Source organism: Zosterops lateralis (assembly GCF_965231275.1).
Source record: "Zosterops lateralis genome assembly, chromosome: 4".
Classification (NCBI taxonomy): Eukaryota; Metazoa; Chordata; class Aves; order Passeriformes; family Zosteropidae; genus Zosterops; species Zosterops lateralis.
Genome location: NC_139765.1, coordinates 12,261,834 through 12,276,252, shown reverse-complemented (window position 1 = coordinate 12,276,252; position 14,419 = coordinate 12,261,834). Strand labels below are relative to the sequence as shown.

The 14,419-nt window shown below is 36.6% G+C and overlaps 1 protein-coding gene across 1 annotated transcript in view; it reads left to right on the top strand.

Annotated features, from left to right (window-relative positions):
* The window catches only part of BMAL2 (basic helix-loop-helix ARNT like 2), a 30,275-nt gene extending 17,163 nt beyond the window's left edge, over window positions 1-13,112 (top strand). Inside the window, exons 7-17 of the mRNA XM_083859873.1 lie at window positions 524-616; window positions 2,452-2,569; window positions 3,388-3,531; window positions 5,138-5,378; window positions 6,299-6,405; window positions 6,949-7,099; window positions 8,281-8,336; window positions 9,132-9,240; window positions 9,695-9,782; window positions 11,074-11,182; window positions 12,175-13,112. Of these exons, the coding sequence (XP_083715999.1) occupies window positions 524-616; window positions 2,452-2,569; window positions 3,388-3,531; window positions 5,138-5,378; window positions 6,299-6,405; window positions 6,949-7,099; window positions 8,281-8,336; window positions 9,132-9,240; window positions 9,695-9,782; window positions 11,074-11,182; window positions 12,175-12,311 (1,353 nt within the window). The 3' untranslated portion in view covers window positions 12,312-13,112. The remainder of the gene's footprint in view (window positions 1-523; window positions 617-2,451; window positions 2,570-3,387; window positions 3,532-5,137; window positions 5,379-6,298; window positions 6,406-6,948; window positions 7,100-8,280; window positions 8,337-9,131; window positions 9,241-9,694; window positions 9,783-11,073; window positions 11,183-12,174) is intronic.
* The last annotated feature ends 1,307 nt before the right edge of the window (window positions 13,113-14,419 follow it).

Below are 14,419 nucleotides of genomic sequence, written 5' to 3'. Positions count from 1 at the left end.
GCTTTGCCAAGATCTGTAAATGGCTCCCAAAAGAAGCTGGTTTTTAGCTGGACTTTGGCCAAAGCTGTGTTTAAGAAACTTCAGCTGTGTGTGGTTGAAGGCCTCATTTGGTCCTTGCAATCTTAATTGCTTTTTTAATAGAATCACAGAATGCCCTAAGTTGGAAGGGACCTTGAAGATCATCTCATTCCAACTCCTGCCATGGGCAGGGACACCTCCCACTATCCCAGGTTGCTCAGAGCCCCATCCAGCCTGGCCTTGGACACTGCCAGGGATGGGGCAGCCACAGCTTCTCTGGGCAACCTGTGCCAGGGCCTCACCACCCTCACAGGGAACAATTTCTTCCTCATATCCAATCTAAACCTCCTCTCTGTCAATGTAAAGCCCTTTCCTCTTGTCCCTCTCCAGCTTTCTTGTATTTCATTTTAAAAAACAGGTTTAAAAGTGTGCTTCCTTGTAGTCATTAATATTTATAGTTTATTTTAATTGTGTGTTTTTAAAGACAGTATCTTTATATTTTCAGGCTGCAGATGGATTCCTGTTTGTGGTTGGATGCAACAGAGGAAAAATTCTGTTTGTCTCTGAATCAGTTTGCAAAATACTTAATTATGATCAGGTGGTTATTGTTGTTTCTTGTTTGCTTTTACCTTGCATTTTCTTAGGAATTTTAAAACTTATATTTTATGCTATCAAACCAGTCCTTGTGTATCATTTCTTGGAATTTCTTTGATTTTGTCTTATTCAGAGTAGAACTGAATATCCTGTAAGAAAAAATGTGCAAGTACATCAGTGTTCCCAACCTGAGGAACAGCACCAGATTTCAGCTGATTATCCTTAAGAAAACTGCCTGTCTGAGAGGAAAGGATAATTTGAAGATGTCCTAATTTCTGTGTGCAAGAGATTTTCTTTCACATAGTGAAATGATTTTGAGTGTTTTTTTAGGCCAAGGAAAATGGGTAGTTCAGCAGTGGAAGTTAATTAAAGCTTTCCTTGGTGATGCCTTTATGCTCGGATGCACCGCATAACACATCATCCACAATAAATATCTGAGTGTGTACCCTTAACCTGAAAGACACTGAATGGGAGCCAGCTTAGCCTGTAGAACAAGGGAAGTTGGAAAAATAGAAATACCTTCCATTAGCTGGTGTTTAACATGATGGGCAATTACCACAAATAATCGAGGGATGATAATTTGTTCTTCTGTCAATGACTTCTGTTTCACAAACAGAGGCTAAAACAGTTAGTGCTGCCATCTGTCTACTTTTGTAACTTTGAAACCATTTGTGCTGTCTTCTTTTTCTTTATAAATGTACAGATAACCAATCTGGACTCTTTCATAGATTTATTTTTATCTCTTTTTTTTTTTTTTTTAAAGAATCATCCTAGGGGAATAAGCATAAAGCAGAGTTTGTTTTTTTAACTTTTCCACTGATTTATTTCAAGAACAAAAAGTGGTTTCTAGAGTCACTCATGTTAGACGTACATTTTTCCAGACCCTTAAGATGTCTTTTATTCTAGACAAGGAGATTTAGAGGATGTGTCTTACTTTAATAAAACCCATGGATTTATTAGCTTATTTGGGAGTTGTTCTAGGTTCTGAATCCCATGCTGCAGCTTAATCTGGTTTGTTGCACCTGCATATTTTGGCACCTGTTAGGCTGTCTCAGCAGCACTCAGCATTTTCCCATTGCATTAGGATTAAATGGGGACTGGGAAAAGGCAGGAGACTAGGTGTTTATCCTGAGTTTGAGTCTGGAGTAGATCTTGTCAACACAGCTCCTTTCTATCCTTTGATTTGGCTGCTATGCTGAAAGTAAGAAGTGGAAAACCCAACCCAGCCCACTTCTGTGAGAATTCCTTCCTGTTCCAAAAGAAAGTGGTGCAGCAGGTCAGTTACTTGGGATGAACAGAGTGAGCAGGTGGGAGGCATCCCAGCTGGAGACATCCCTGTAAATATGCTCTGCTAAGGAGTGTTGTGGTGAGCTGAGCCCTGCTTCCAGCCTGCTCCTGGCTCAGTGGTGCCAGTTTGTCCAACCAAATTAGAGCTCAGAGTCATTAGGTAGTTGAATATTTCTTCCCTCCTTCCCCAATAATGTGAGAGTGTTACTTTGTGCATAACCTGCTTTGGCTGGGACCAGAAATTACATTATTTACATAAATAAAGCATTTAGTTGTACAGAACTTGTTTAATCTCCAACTAAATCTGCTGTTTTTAAGAGGAGATAATAAACTATGTTTTTATTACCCTTTAAAATAAAAACTATATTAAACAATGACAAATGAAATGTAAAACAAAATATTGATGTTTGGAGTAATTGTGGTATTGATGCTTTTTAGGGGTGTAGACAGTTGTTTTCCTGAGATAAATAATGTATGGGGTCCTGTTCCAAAACGGTGTCGTTCTCATCTCTTTTTTTGGGTTTTGTTGTTTTGGTTTTTTTTTTTAAATAGGCCAGTTTAATTGGACAAAGTTTATTTGATTACTTACATCCAAAAGATGTTGCAAAAGTTAAGGAGCAACTTTCTTCATCGGACATCTCGCCTAGGGAGAAGCTTGTAGATGGCAAAAGTAAGTCAGAGCTGGACATGCTCAGATTTTTTTAAAAGATGTTAATAAATTATTAGTCAGGATGCATTCAGGTGTTTATATGGATGTATGAATGAACAAACCTGAGGTATTTCTATGAAACAAACATTTGAATGTGTATCTGCTGCTTAAAATGCATTTAGAGTTGACAAGCTAGCCCAGAAAATACTTGATTTTAGATCATAAGAATTACTGACATTCTGTTAGATAAATGAAATCACTGTTAAGCATTTACCAAGATGTGGTCTGACATTCTTCCTACCAGCATACTACTTTTTTTTCTTGTATTTGCTAGATCTTGTCAATACAAAAGACCTGATGTAGTCGAACATGGGATAAAATACTTCAATATCAAGAATCACTGTCTCCTCTGAAAATGCTAAGTGTCAATCCCAATGTAACCAAGTCTTCTTTAGTTTGCAGTTGTTCCTAATAAGGAAAGCATTGTGTACTATACAGCTAATGCGTATTTTATAGCTGGCTTTTGCAAGCATCTTTGCAGTTCTTCCTTGTACCAAATATAAGGTGAAAGTTGGTAAAGCATAGGTAGTAAAATTCTATTAAGAATATCAAGAAGGGTTTAAAAATAGTTGAATAGTTCTTTCTAATTTTGGGATCTGTGTCAATCGTGTTTTCTTTGCCCTATTTAAACTATTAGACTTTTTTAATTGTAAGGACAAAATTTAGGCAGCTAAACAGTAAGGATAATGTGCTGGAGGTAAATGCAGAAAACATGTTGTTTTCTGAAGTTTTATTGCTTGGTTTTGGTTTTTTAAACTACTTTACTCAATCTTTGTAAGCTGGCTTGCAAGTACACACAGATTTCCAAGCTGGACCAGCTCGGCTGAACTCTGGTGCTCGACGTTCCTTCTTCTGTCGGATAAAGTGTAGCAGGACCACAGTGAAAGAGGAGAAGGAGTGTTTGCCCAACCCAAAGAAGAAAGGTATTCAAAGAGTGAAGTGGGGGCTTTCTCTCTTGAAACTTGTTTAAATTCTGAGTCACTAATGGCTTTTTATTTCCTACTGATCTCACTGTGTAGCTGTAGAGCAGTGTAAATATGAACCAGGGACACCTTTTGAAAAACAGTCTAATTGTACTCTTTCTCCTCCTGGTGCCCTCCTGGAAAGAGGGAAGGAGGAACCTGAGGTACAGTGGCTCTGTAGGAGCATGTGCTCTGTTACGGTCAAATTTGAGAGACGTCTCAGGGAAATGAGACTGGAGCAGATCAGAAGAATGAAACTAAATAACTTATGTCTTGAAGATAACTGAGTGACTAAAGCCTGCAAACTCTACTATTTTGAAGGGAAAAAGCAAGTAAACCAACTTTATTTTCTGATTTACTTTTTGTGTTGTGTGTATTTAAAAGTATGAATTTTCCTTTTTTTCCCCTTTTCATAGTAAAGTTAATTTATCAGTGTAATTCCATTAATTTTCCCAGTAATTTTACTTAAGTTCATTTTTTGGTAAGCCCGTAGAGCAGTATAATCTTGTCAAGTTTCTAGTGAAAATTTAAATTTCAATTTTAAAATGCAATTTCCAGCTTGTGTTTTAATACTTTAGTATTGATTTTTGCAAAAGTGTGCTGAAATTGTTTGATCCTGAAAAAATCCTTCAAGTTCTGTTTTTCACTGTAACCTGTTACTGTTGAGATACACCACAAATTTTAAGAGGCCCATGATTGTAAGTAAATAGAATTTGGTATCCCTTGATGTGTCAGATAACTCAGTGAGACAAGAATTTACCTTCTGTAAATGTTTTTTAGGAAAGCAGTTTTGAGGGAAGGCACCTGAGCAACTGTGACAAAATCATAGTAGGATAGCTCAGTTTCTCATTTTGTAGAGTTGATCCCTGTTTTTTGTGATAGAGAGGAAAATCAAAGCTATGGAAAGCATCCTGTTCAGCATAGAGGTGTCAAGAATGCTTTGGCATTTTTTGGAAAGATAGCTATTGTAGGACATATAATGTCAAAATTATGCTTATGAGGGTATTTTCATGTTATTTAGAGAGTAAAGAGGGCTGAATGACAGTGTATGCTAGAATTTAAGATATTTAAAATATTTGTATTCCCATAAAACTTAAGAAACCTGAGATAAATAGAAAATAAGCTGAATTGCTTTGGGTTGTTCTTAAATGATTCTTCCAACAACTGCAGTGAGCATATATTCAGATCACTGCTCACTAAAGGTAAATTTATTTGGAAGCTACAGAGGGCCAAAGGTTAATTTTAATTCACAATCCATATGAAACCACACAAAACCAAAGTGATCTGTGGGTTATTGCTTTCCTTTCTTTCTAACTTGTGTTTGAACTGCCAACACCCATAATGCATCTTCCTAAATCTTACTTAGGGTTAGAAGTTCTCTCTGCAGGTAAGCCCAAATTGAATAGAACAAAATTAATTGAAAAATATTCTGTAAAATGATCTATAGCTTTGTACACTTGGTGTAAGTAGGCATGAAATATAGTTGCTGGTCTCATGGCCAACAGAAAAAAATCAGTAGTTTGGTTTACTCTTTGCACAATAACTGCTTCTTATTTCTTTCTGTTAGATCACAGAAAATACTGCACCATTCACTGTACTGGGTATTTGAAGAACTGGCCTCCTAATGAGGTGGGAGTAGAAGAGGAAAATGATGTAGAAAAGGACAGTAGTAACTTTAACTGTCTTGTTGCAATTGGGAGGTTACACCCTTATATTGTTCCACAAAACAGTGGAGAGATAAAAGTCAAAGCAACAGAATTTGTTACACGATTTGCCATGGATGGAAAATTTGTTTATGTAGATCAGCGGTAAGCATTTTGTTCTTTAATGAAGAGAAATGACACAACGGTTTCCATTTTCTGATACTCTGTCAAAACTGTAATTTCTCCAGCAGGGTAGAAGTTCTAACTTAAATTCTCGAATTTTGAGAATTTTTTGAGAAATCTCAAAAATTCTAATTTCCAGAATGTTTTTCTGCTCTACACAAGAAGCAGCTAATTCTTAAACTATGTGTACTTGAGCTTTGTTTTTTGTCAAATAATACATAATGTATAGAGGTGTATTGGCATATAGAAAATGGACTCATTTATTCATAAAGAAAAATCTCAAGTTAGAGCTTCATAGCTCTGCACATGACTGAAGTAATAAACCAAAAGTTGTTACTTCTGAGACTTACCATTTGTAACAAATACATTCTATCTAAATGAAGTACCAAATTATTTCATTAGAAGTGAGAACTAAGTTCCCATTTTCTGTACTTTCTGAACCAGACTTCTATTTGTTGTAGAGACCCAGGTACCACTTTTCATTTTGAATTTCATTGTCACTGGAAATGTTACTGCTTTCAGTTTTCTTTCAACTAAAATCGTCAGTTTAAAACTAATTCCTTTTAGTGGAAGAGCAAAATTCAAGTACTGAGCTTTTTATTGACTCTTACATGTGACCAGTACTGTGTCTGGCTAAGGGGAAGCCACTAAACAGAAGTACTTTGTGTGTACATGTGGCTTGCATGTTTAAACACTTACTTTACCTTTGAATTGTCATTCATTGCAAAGGGATAATTTGCTGTGAAAATATTTCCTGTTGTTTTAGAGCTGTACTAATGCTGTATTTTCCCCCCAAACACAAATACAGGCATCTGTTTGTTTAAATATTAATGTTCTGCTTTATTTGATACTGAAGAAAACAGCTTTGAATCCGCTGTAGTTCATGTTTTTATTTCTAACAGCGCAACAGCAATTTTAGGGTATCTGCCACAAGAGCTTCTAGGAACTTCTTGTTATGAGTACTGCCATCAAGATGATCACAATCACCTAGCTGAAAAACACAAAGAAGGTACAAAATAGTTGGTCCTCCCAGACTACTTGTAACTGCAAGTGAAAACACTACAAACCCAAAGTACCCAACCTCAGCATTGCCTTTTGTGGTGTCTGTGTTAAGAAAGCCTGTGTAAGGCTTGTAATAAAATCGGGGAGAAACTTGTGTTGTCTTGGCTCCTGATGCAGGGCCTTAATTGTGGGGGAATAATGTCAGCACATCCATCAAACCCTCTGCTTCCATTCTTTGTAAGGAAGGGGAAGGAATCCTGAAGAGCAGATGTGCCTGCTAACATAATTAAAGACAAAAGTTAAAGCTCACTAAGTCATGAGTCTCCTGGTGGTTTGCACAAACTTAGTGTTTGCTTTCTAATGTAAGATTTATGACCCTGCTGAAATAATTTGATTTTAGAACAGATCCCAGTTTGTTCTGGCATGTTAATTCTGTGTCTGGCCAACAGAAACATTTTGATTTTATGATGCTATAAAACAGATTTATTATTTCTAACTTTACCTTTCTAAACTTAAATATGGTAATTATAACTTTCCTTTTCTTATCTAGTGTTGCAGAATAAAGAAAAAGTATTTACAAATTCCTACAAATTTAGAGCGAAAGATGGGAGTTTTGTTACTTTAAAGAGCCAGTGGTTTAGTTTCATGAATCCTTGGACCAAAGAGCTGGAGTACATTGTATCAAACAACACTGTGGTATTGTAAGTAATTTATATGACTCTCCATCTATTTTATGTCATAATTACAGTTAGCAATGACAGAAAATAACCTGCTTAGAAAGCAGAACAAGGCTAGAAAACATCAACCCTGCATAAAAAGGGGCTGAACAGCCTGGACAAGCATCTTTTTGGCATTTACCAGCTATTTTTGTTTCAGGCCTAAATTGTGGATTCGACTCTGGAAACTGTGTTGTTTCCCATTTGGAAAAAATGAGGTGAAAGGGTTTCTTGTTAAAGGAAAAAGGGAAGGATCCTTAAGAAAAGTAGATTTGACTAAATGGAACTGTCAAGTTAATTCTGCTTTTCCTTCTGGTCTTTACAACCCTCTGTGTGTCAGTTGACCCAATTCCAAGTGCTGCCCTACCCCCAGGTGTCAGAAGGTGGAGAAGCACAAGTGATAGATGGTGGAAATGCAAGGCAGGACAGAAAGATCCTCTCCAAACTGATTGCAAGGGTGGAGCCTAGGGGACAGTAAATGCATGTGTTTAATTCTTTTTATTTGTAGTTCTTTTTCATTCTCTGCACCTTGCAATGGAGCTGTAATTGGGACTGTTCCAGTGCTACTGAGGATCTTTGCCAATGATGGGGATTTTGAGCGAGGACAGAGGGGATTTTATTTCCATTAAACAAAGTTGTCAAGGGAGCCCTTTGCCCATCTTGCATCTGGTTCATGCCTTAAGTCAACATCACCCACCTCTTTAGCTCATGTCCTTTTTCCCCAAGAGGACAGAGAAGAGCAGTTCAGACCATCTGTGCTGTTGCCCAAGGACATTTTTTTGCCTGCCCTGGAGATGTGGGCATTTGCAGCTGTCTGCAGGAGGGCAACAGCAGATGACCTGTCCTTGTTCCTGGTTCCCTCCTAACACTAAAAATGACAGTCCTATTCCCCTGTCATGGAACACAGACAATCCTACTGGCTTTCTTTTTCACTTGGAGAGTAAGTGGAAATTAGTATTTCACCCACTGCTCAGAAACTGAACATGGAAAGAACTGAAACATGGAAATGTGTGAGGAATATCTTATATTTCCCTACTTTGAGGATGTTAGCTTTGGTTCTGTGTAAAGTATTACTGAAATTCAATATATGTTGGATTTTGGTCTTGGAAAAAAAAACCTGCTGACTTTTTGTGGTTTTGGATTTTTTAAATTTCTTTAAATCTCAGAGGTCATAAGGAATCAGCTGAAGAAGAGGTCCTCTACAGTTCCCAGCCTACAGAAGGCAAGTATCACTTCTTACAGTTATCACAGCTGCATCTCCTGATCAGTTTGGATTTATCCAGTCCAGGGATTTTTTTATTCTATGTTGTGTGCAAGGAAGAATTCATTTTTTTAAAGCTACTTCTTTTTCAGTGTCTAGTTACTTACAGAGCCCTAATTGATATAACTCACAGAACTATAAAAAGAAGTGTATATAACCTACTTTTAATTTCCAGCAGCTTCTGTTAGAGCTGGGGATTTGGTTGGTAGGATATTGTGCTTCTGTCACAGGCCTTTCATATTTTGTCCAGTTTACTGAACAGATCGTGCTGAGTTTATCTATAATATACAGGGCAATACTGATACAGAACACATTTTGTTACTGTTTTTCTGCTATGCAGAGATTCTGCTTTCTGCATGCTGTTCTATCATCTTGCTGTCAAGGCTTTATATTTGCTTTTCAAAATGTTCTTTCAATAACTCATTTCAGTTGGTGAGAAATCCAAGGGGTTTTTTAAACTCATGTTTAATGAGTTGCAATGCCTGTGAGAGACAGTGGAGGTGGCAGTGATTAAATATATTTCACTACTGGGGCACAACAATGTTCACAAACAGATTATTCACTTTACATTGCAACACCCTCTGCCATGAATCAGTATTTAAATGAATATAATTTCTGAATATATATATATGAAAATATATACTTACATAGTGCATATAAGTATATCTAGAACAAAAGCTGCTTTAAAATAAATCCTTGCTCTGCACTGAAACTGCTCTGTGTTTAAGGTTTTGTTTGGGCTTTTCTTATCTCCAGATGCTGTAAAACAGTCTTTAGTAAGTGTACCTGGAATGTCCTCTGGAACAGTTCTTGGTGCTGGAAGTATAGGAACCGAAATTGCAAATGAAATATTAGAATTACAAAGGTAATAAATGCATAACATCTTCATTAGGCTTTTAAGTAAAGATCGGGATGAGAGATATGTGATGATGAGAGGGTTGCTCCAGTTTCACTTTTATTGTATTATATGTATAACGTTTTTTAGGTTGAGCAATAGCATTATGAGCTACCATTATAATTAATATCAGTCTCATGCCTGGCAGAGCCCATCACTGTATTGGGGATTCAACAGAGAAAGAAAAATGTGCTCAAGGAATTGTGACCCCATGGCCTTTTCTGATCTCTTCTCTGTTTTCTGCTACCAAAACTTGGAGCAGGATGATTTAGAATCTCCAGGAGAATTTAAGGCATTATTGTTTCAAATTATCAGATTTATGCTTTGTCACTGGGGAGGTCTGGTGGGTTCTGTAACACACAGTTTGTTTTTCAGTGTTTCATTAATGTGACCTGGTAAATCAACTAATCCTGTGCAATTTTAGGTTGCATTCTTCACCCTCTGGAGAGTTAAGTCCGTCACATCTCCTCAGAAAGTCACCTTCTCCAGCTTTAACTATAAACTGCAGTGATGTGAGTACACCCCTGCCTGTAAAAATCCAAAATGAAACAGTTAATGTCAGCTGAAAACCTGTGTTTGAGCCAGACTGCCCTGATTTGGTTTGGTGTGAGAATGTGTACTTTTAATGTTTTTGAAGAGACTTTTAAAAAAACCTATGCTGTTTTGAAATGTTTAAAATTGTGACTTTGAAGGTATTTCATTACTCTTCTAAAAATGGATAGTTATGCTAATCTAGTAGTGCTTGTAAATCTGCTAGTGCTTGTAACACCACAAACCTTAACTAACATAGTTACTTCCCTTAGCTATGAAATAATTAACGCATCTTCTTACCCAAAGATGTTGTATGTTTTGTATTGGACACTGCATGAACAAACTTCTCCAGCAGCTCTTCTTTGAATGCAAATTTCTTTCTTGTTAAAAACTGTTTATCATTTCACTGCAATCCTCATTTTGTATGAAAAAACCCCACTATTCTGGTCTAGGAACTGCTTTGGCTTCACCCTTTCTTTAATGATCTCTTCTTCTCTGTGTTACCACAGATCTTTCTCCTTAGAAGTTGTTTGACTTATATATGCTGAACTCTCTAAATTATGTAATGTCTCATCATGAAGATAATTTCATCATAATAATTGAAGATATTTCTTGATTCTGGGCTTTGGTATCTCATTTGTTCCTAAAATACTTTTGGAAAGCATTTCACCTTTATCAATTTCCTGATAGAATATAAGGAAGTCAGGCCATCCTAGGAATCTCTCCTGCTAAGTTGCACGGGTGTGTTTAAAACAAGTATTAGGGGGAAAAATTTTTAGGTGGTGTTTTGTGTTTGTTTGTTTGGATGACTTCCATCTCTATTGCTATCATCAATGTAGTTTAATGCATATAGAACCAAGGAGGTATGAGGGCTTTTTTAATCTCTTAACTGGAGTGTTTTGACAGTAACAAACATGAGGTCACTGGGAATTTGTAGTTTATGGTAGTAGCTGTGGAAAGTGCAAACCAGTACATTTGGTGCTGGATTTATTTACTGAACACTGGCACTGCTTCAGGGTCTAACTCATCATTGTGAAGTACCTTTGACAGCTGTGTAAGTCACACAACTTTTTTTTAAGCCAGGTCCAGTGCTATATGAACTTCTAAAAATTTGTTTCTAAATGCAAAATATCTGCCTGATGATGTATATTTTTCAATTTCTCTATTTAGTTCTTAATAATTTGACAGCAGTATATGATGTTTCTGTAATGTAATATTTGTGACTAAATTCAGGATCTAATTCTGTCCTTTCTACCAATTCTGCTCTTTCAGGTGCCAAATAAAGAATTAATTCAATTATGTCCTTCAGAAACAGAAGCTCTAGAGAATTCAGAACAAACCCAGAGTGCTATTCCATTTCCCAGTAATGAACCTCTCCTCAGTAAGATTTATTTCTCTTGGGGATATTCTTGGAGTTGCAGGGGCTGACATTTCTGATCAATGGTGTCATTTCTGAGTGCACCACTTTACAAGCATGTATAAATTGTAAAGAGATTTGGCTGGCTGAAGATGAGAGCACTCTGAAAACAGATGGGTTATTGCTGCAAGGCAAACATCAGAATTTGATCAGTGAGGCAATCTAATGACAAAAACCAACATCTGTAACTGAAGTTTACCATTACATTCTTAAACTTTTCATGAGGCACTTTACTGTTCTCTCTCCAGGACGGAGATGGAGAGGGAAAAATATTTCAATTCAATGTCAGGGAACTTCTTGGAATTTGTGAATTATTGTCCTTTAGCACTTTACCTCTTTCTTAGCTGCAAGCTGGGAGTAGTTGATACAAAGGGCTGCTCAAAACGGTTCAGAAAGAATTTTTTTTGTCTTTCCCTTGTTAAGTTTGTCTGGATACAGGATTCCCTGGCCCTGTAAGAGGAAAATGCCACTGCATTAGGTTTAACATGAAAGGCAAAATGCTGTAAAAGCCATGTTCATGCTGATCCTGTATTTCAGCTCTTAGAAACTTTTCCATCTCTTTTTTTCTCCCTCATTTACCAGGGCTTTGTTTATATATAACCTACAGCTTTCTTCAAGTTGAACTATGAGCCTTTTCAAAAAAAAAAAAAATTAAAACCCAAACATGGACAACCCCAAACCAACCAAACAAAAACTAAAAACTCTGAAAAAGAAACACAAAGGAAAAAAAAGCTAATAGTCTAATAAGAGTTTGGGAAAAAATAATTAAAAACAACCCCAAAAACACAGAACAAGGAGCAATGATTTTTAAACCAAAAGGGAGTCAAGTTGGGGGGTTTTTAACATAGAAATATTTGCCTTCAAAACAGACCAATTCTGTTTTGCAAGTTGCCATGTTCTCCGTGCTTCATAGTGTTCATACCTGCTCCAAAGCGCCTGTTTTAATCCCTGTGCAGGTGGGAATTCTCAGCTGGACTTCGATGCCATCTGTGAGAACGATGACACTGCAATGACGGCTCTGATGAATTACCTGGAGGCTGACGGAGGCCTGGGAGACCCCGCTGACCTCAGTGACATCCAGTGGGCTCTCTAGAGCTGCTGCTGGGAGTGAGGAGTGTCAAACCCCCTCATGCACAAGAACCCTACATCCTCAGTACTGTATTGGAGTTTTGTAATGGTTCCTTTGAATTCAGACTTGCTGTCTCTGGATTTTTCAAGACTGAAGCCTTGTTCAGAGAGAGACATCTTCTGCTGCACCTACAGACAAATGCAATATTTTTTTCATGATGAGGAAACCTTGAAGTTTTAATATTGAACCATCTGTAACTGGAATGCTTAGAACACATTAGTATATTTTTGCTAAGAAGCTTTAACCAAAAGGTACTGTACAATGTACAGGATTACTTTTTCTTAGTTTTAATACTTCAAACTTTTATTTATTGTTTTTGTTTCAAATTGCAGAATATTGGTTATTCATGTTACTTTCTGTAGAACCTACTGTACTTATATGGTTTGAGAATATTAGTAACTATTGAATTTAACTGAAATAACAATTTGCACACACTACAGTTGTAAAATAAGGTATTGTAATTCTCAAATGATGCAGTTTGTGATTCCTTGCGCTTCTCAGCAGTGCAGTTTTTGCAGTCAAAGGTGAAAATAAAGCCTACAGTTCTGGGAGCAAGGATTGGGGTTGGATCACCCTAATAAACAGAAGATAATGTTTTGAGAAAACCACTCATTTTCCCAATACACAAACATGAGAAGGGTATAAGAAAAGAGCAACAAACTCTTAATTACTGTTTTGTATTATTTGCAATGTATTATTAGAGAGGAAGTGCATAGAGGCAGAGAAGAATAATGTTCTATTTGTAATAAAGCACTTTGGTCTTGTCCCAGGTTCTTTACTAACTAGAAAAGTTTGAATGGATAATCTTGGCTCCAGAGTGAGGCTTGCACTGTCTGTTGTTGAAAAAATGTTAAAATTCTAGAGCATCATTTATGTTTTTGGAGAGATTGGGAGAATTTTCTACTGCTTGAGTGTGTGACTTTTTAAAATCTCTTTGTACTATAGCTGTGTAAGTAAATGCTATGCAGGATGATCTTTTGGGAACAGCTTTTGCAAGGATTGTATCCCAGTTACAGCAAACAACTCAAGAACATGGCACTTTAGAGGTTGCATTAGAACAACAAAGCACTAATATAGCAAGAGGATCTTTTTATCTCTGGTATTGAAGGTTTAAACACATTTTTGTACAAATTATATATCATAAATTTACACATTTTTTCATGTTTTCTTCATGTTTGGGTGGGGTTTTTTTGGTTTGGTTTTTTGTTTGGTTTTGTTTGTTTTTGTTTTTTGTTTTTTGTTTTTTTTTTTTTTTTTTTTTTTAATTCAGGTAATGAAAGGAAAGCATTTGAAGATATCTGGTACATGTGCATCTTTTTAATACAGACATGTAAACACAGGTACAACCCTAACCTCCCTCACTCAGGTGAAGATGGCAGCCTGGGCTGGTGTTTTTAGGAAGGCTGGAGTTGGGAACAGATGGATGTGGCTGTCACTAGATGTCATCCTTGTGCTGCTGGGGAGCCACCCCGTCCTCACAAGGACACGATATGGACACGAAGTGGTTTCCTCTGCTTGACAGAGCAGCTCTGCATCTTACAGATAATTTGACTCCTTTTGCAAACAATGCATTTTTTGTGATGGCGATTTGCTAGAATGGCTTCTTGGATTAATTTTTCTTTTTTTTTAAACTCTGTCGACCTTTTTTTTTTTTTCCCCATTTAATTTGGATGTCATTTCCTGCATTCAGATCTCTTTTTTACAGACATGGGGCCAAAATCATCAGTTCTCTTGCTTTATTAGAATAAACTTTTCTGCTTTTTCTGAATTTTGGGCTGTATGATGGAGCAAAATGGGAGAAATAGAGGCACTTTCTAAGAACTGAAAATAATCTATTTGTGTAAATGAAATTTGAGAATTTGAGATTCTGCCATTGTAAAATGCATTTTCTCTTTTCTATTCTAGAAATAAATTCTAAATAAACCAGCAAATACTGTAGCTCATAGAAAAATGACTACATAAATAACTTAAAATTATACAGACTTTATTAGAACAAGTTTTTTTTAACTGAATTACTTTGGAAATGGGGCAGCTGTTATTACTGCAGGAGCAGATTAATTCTTTCACAAGAT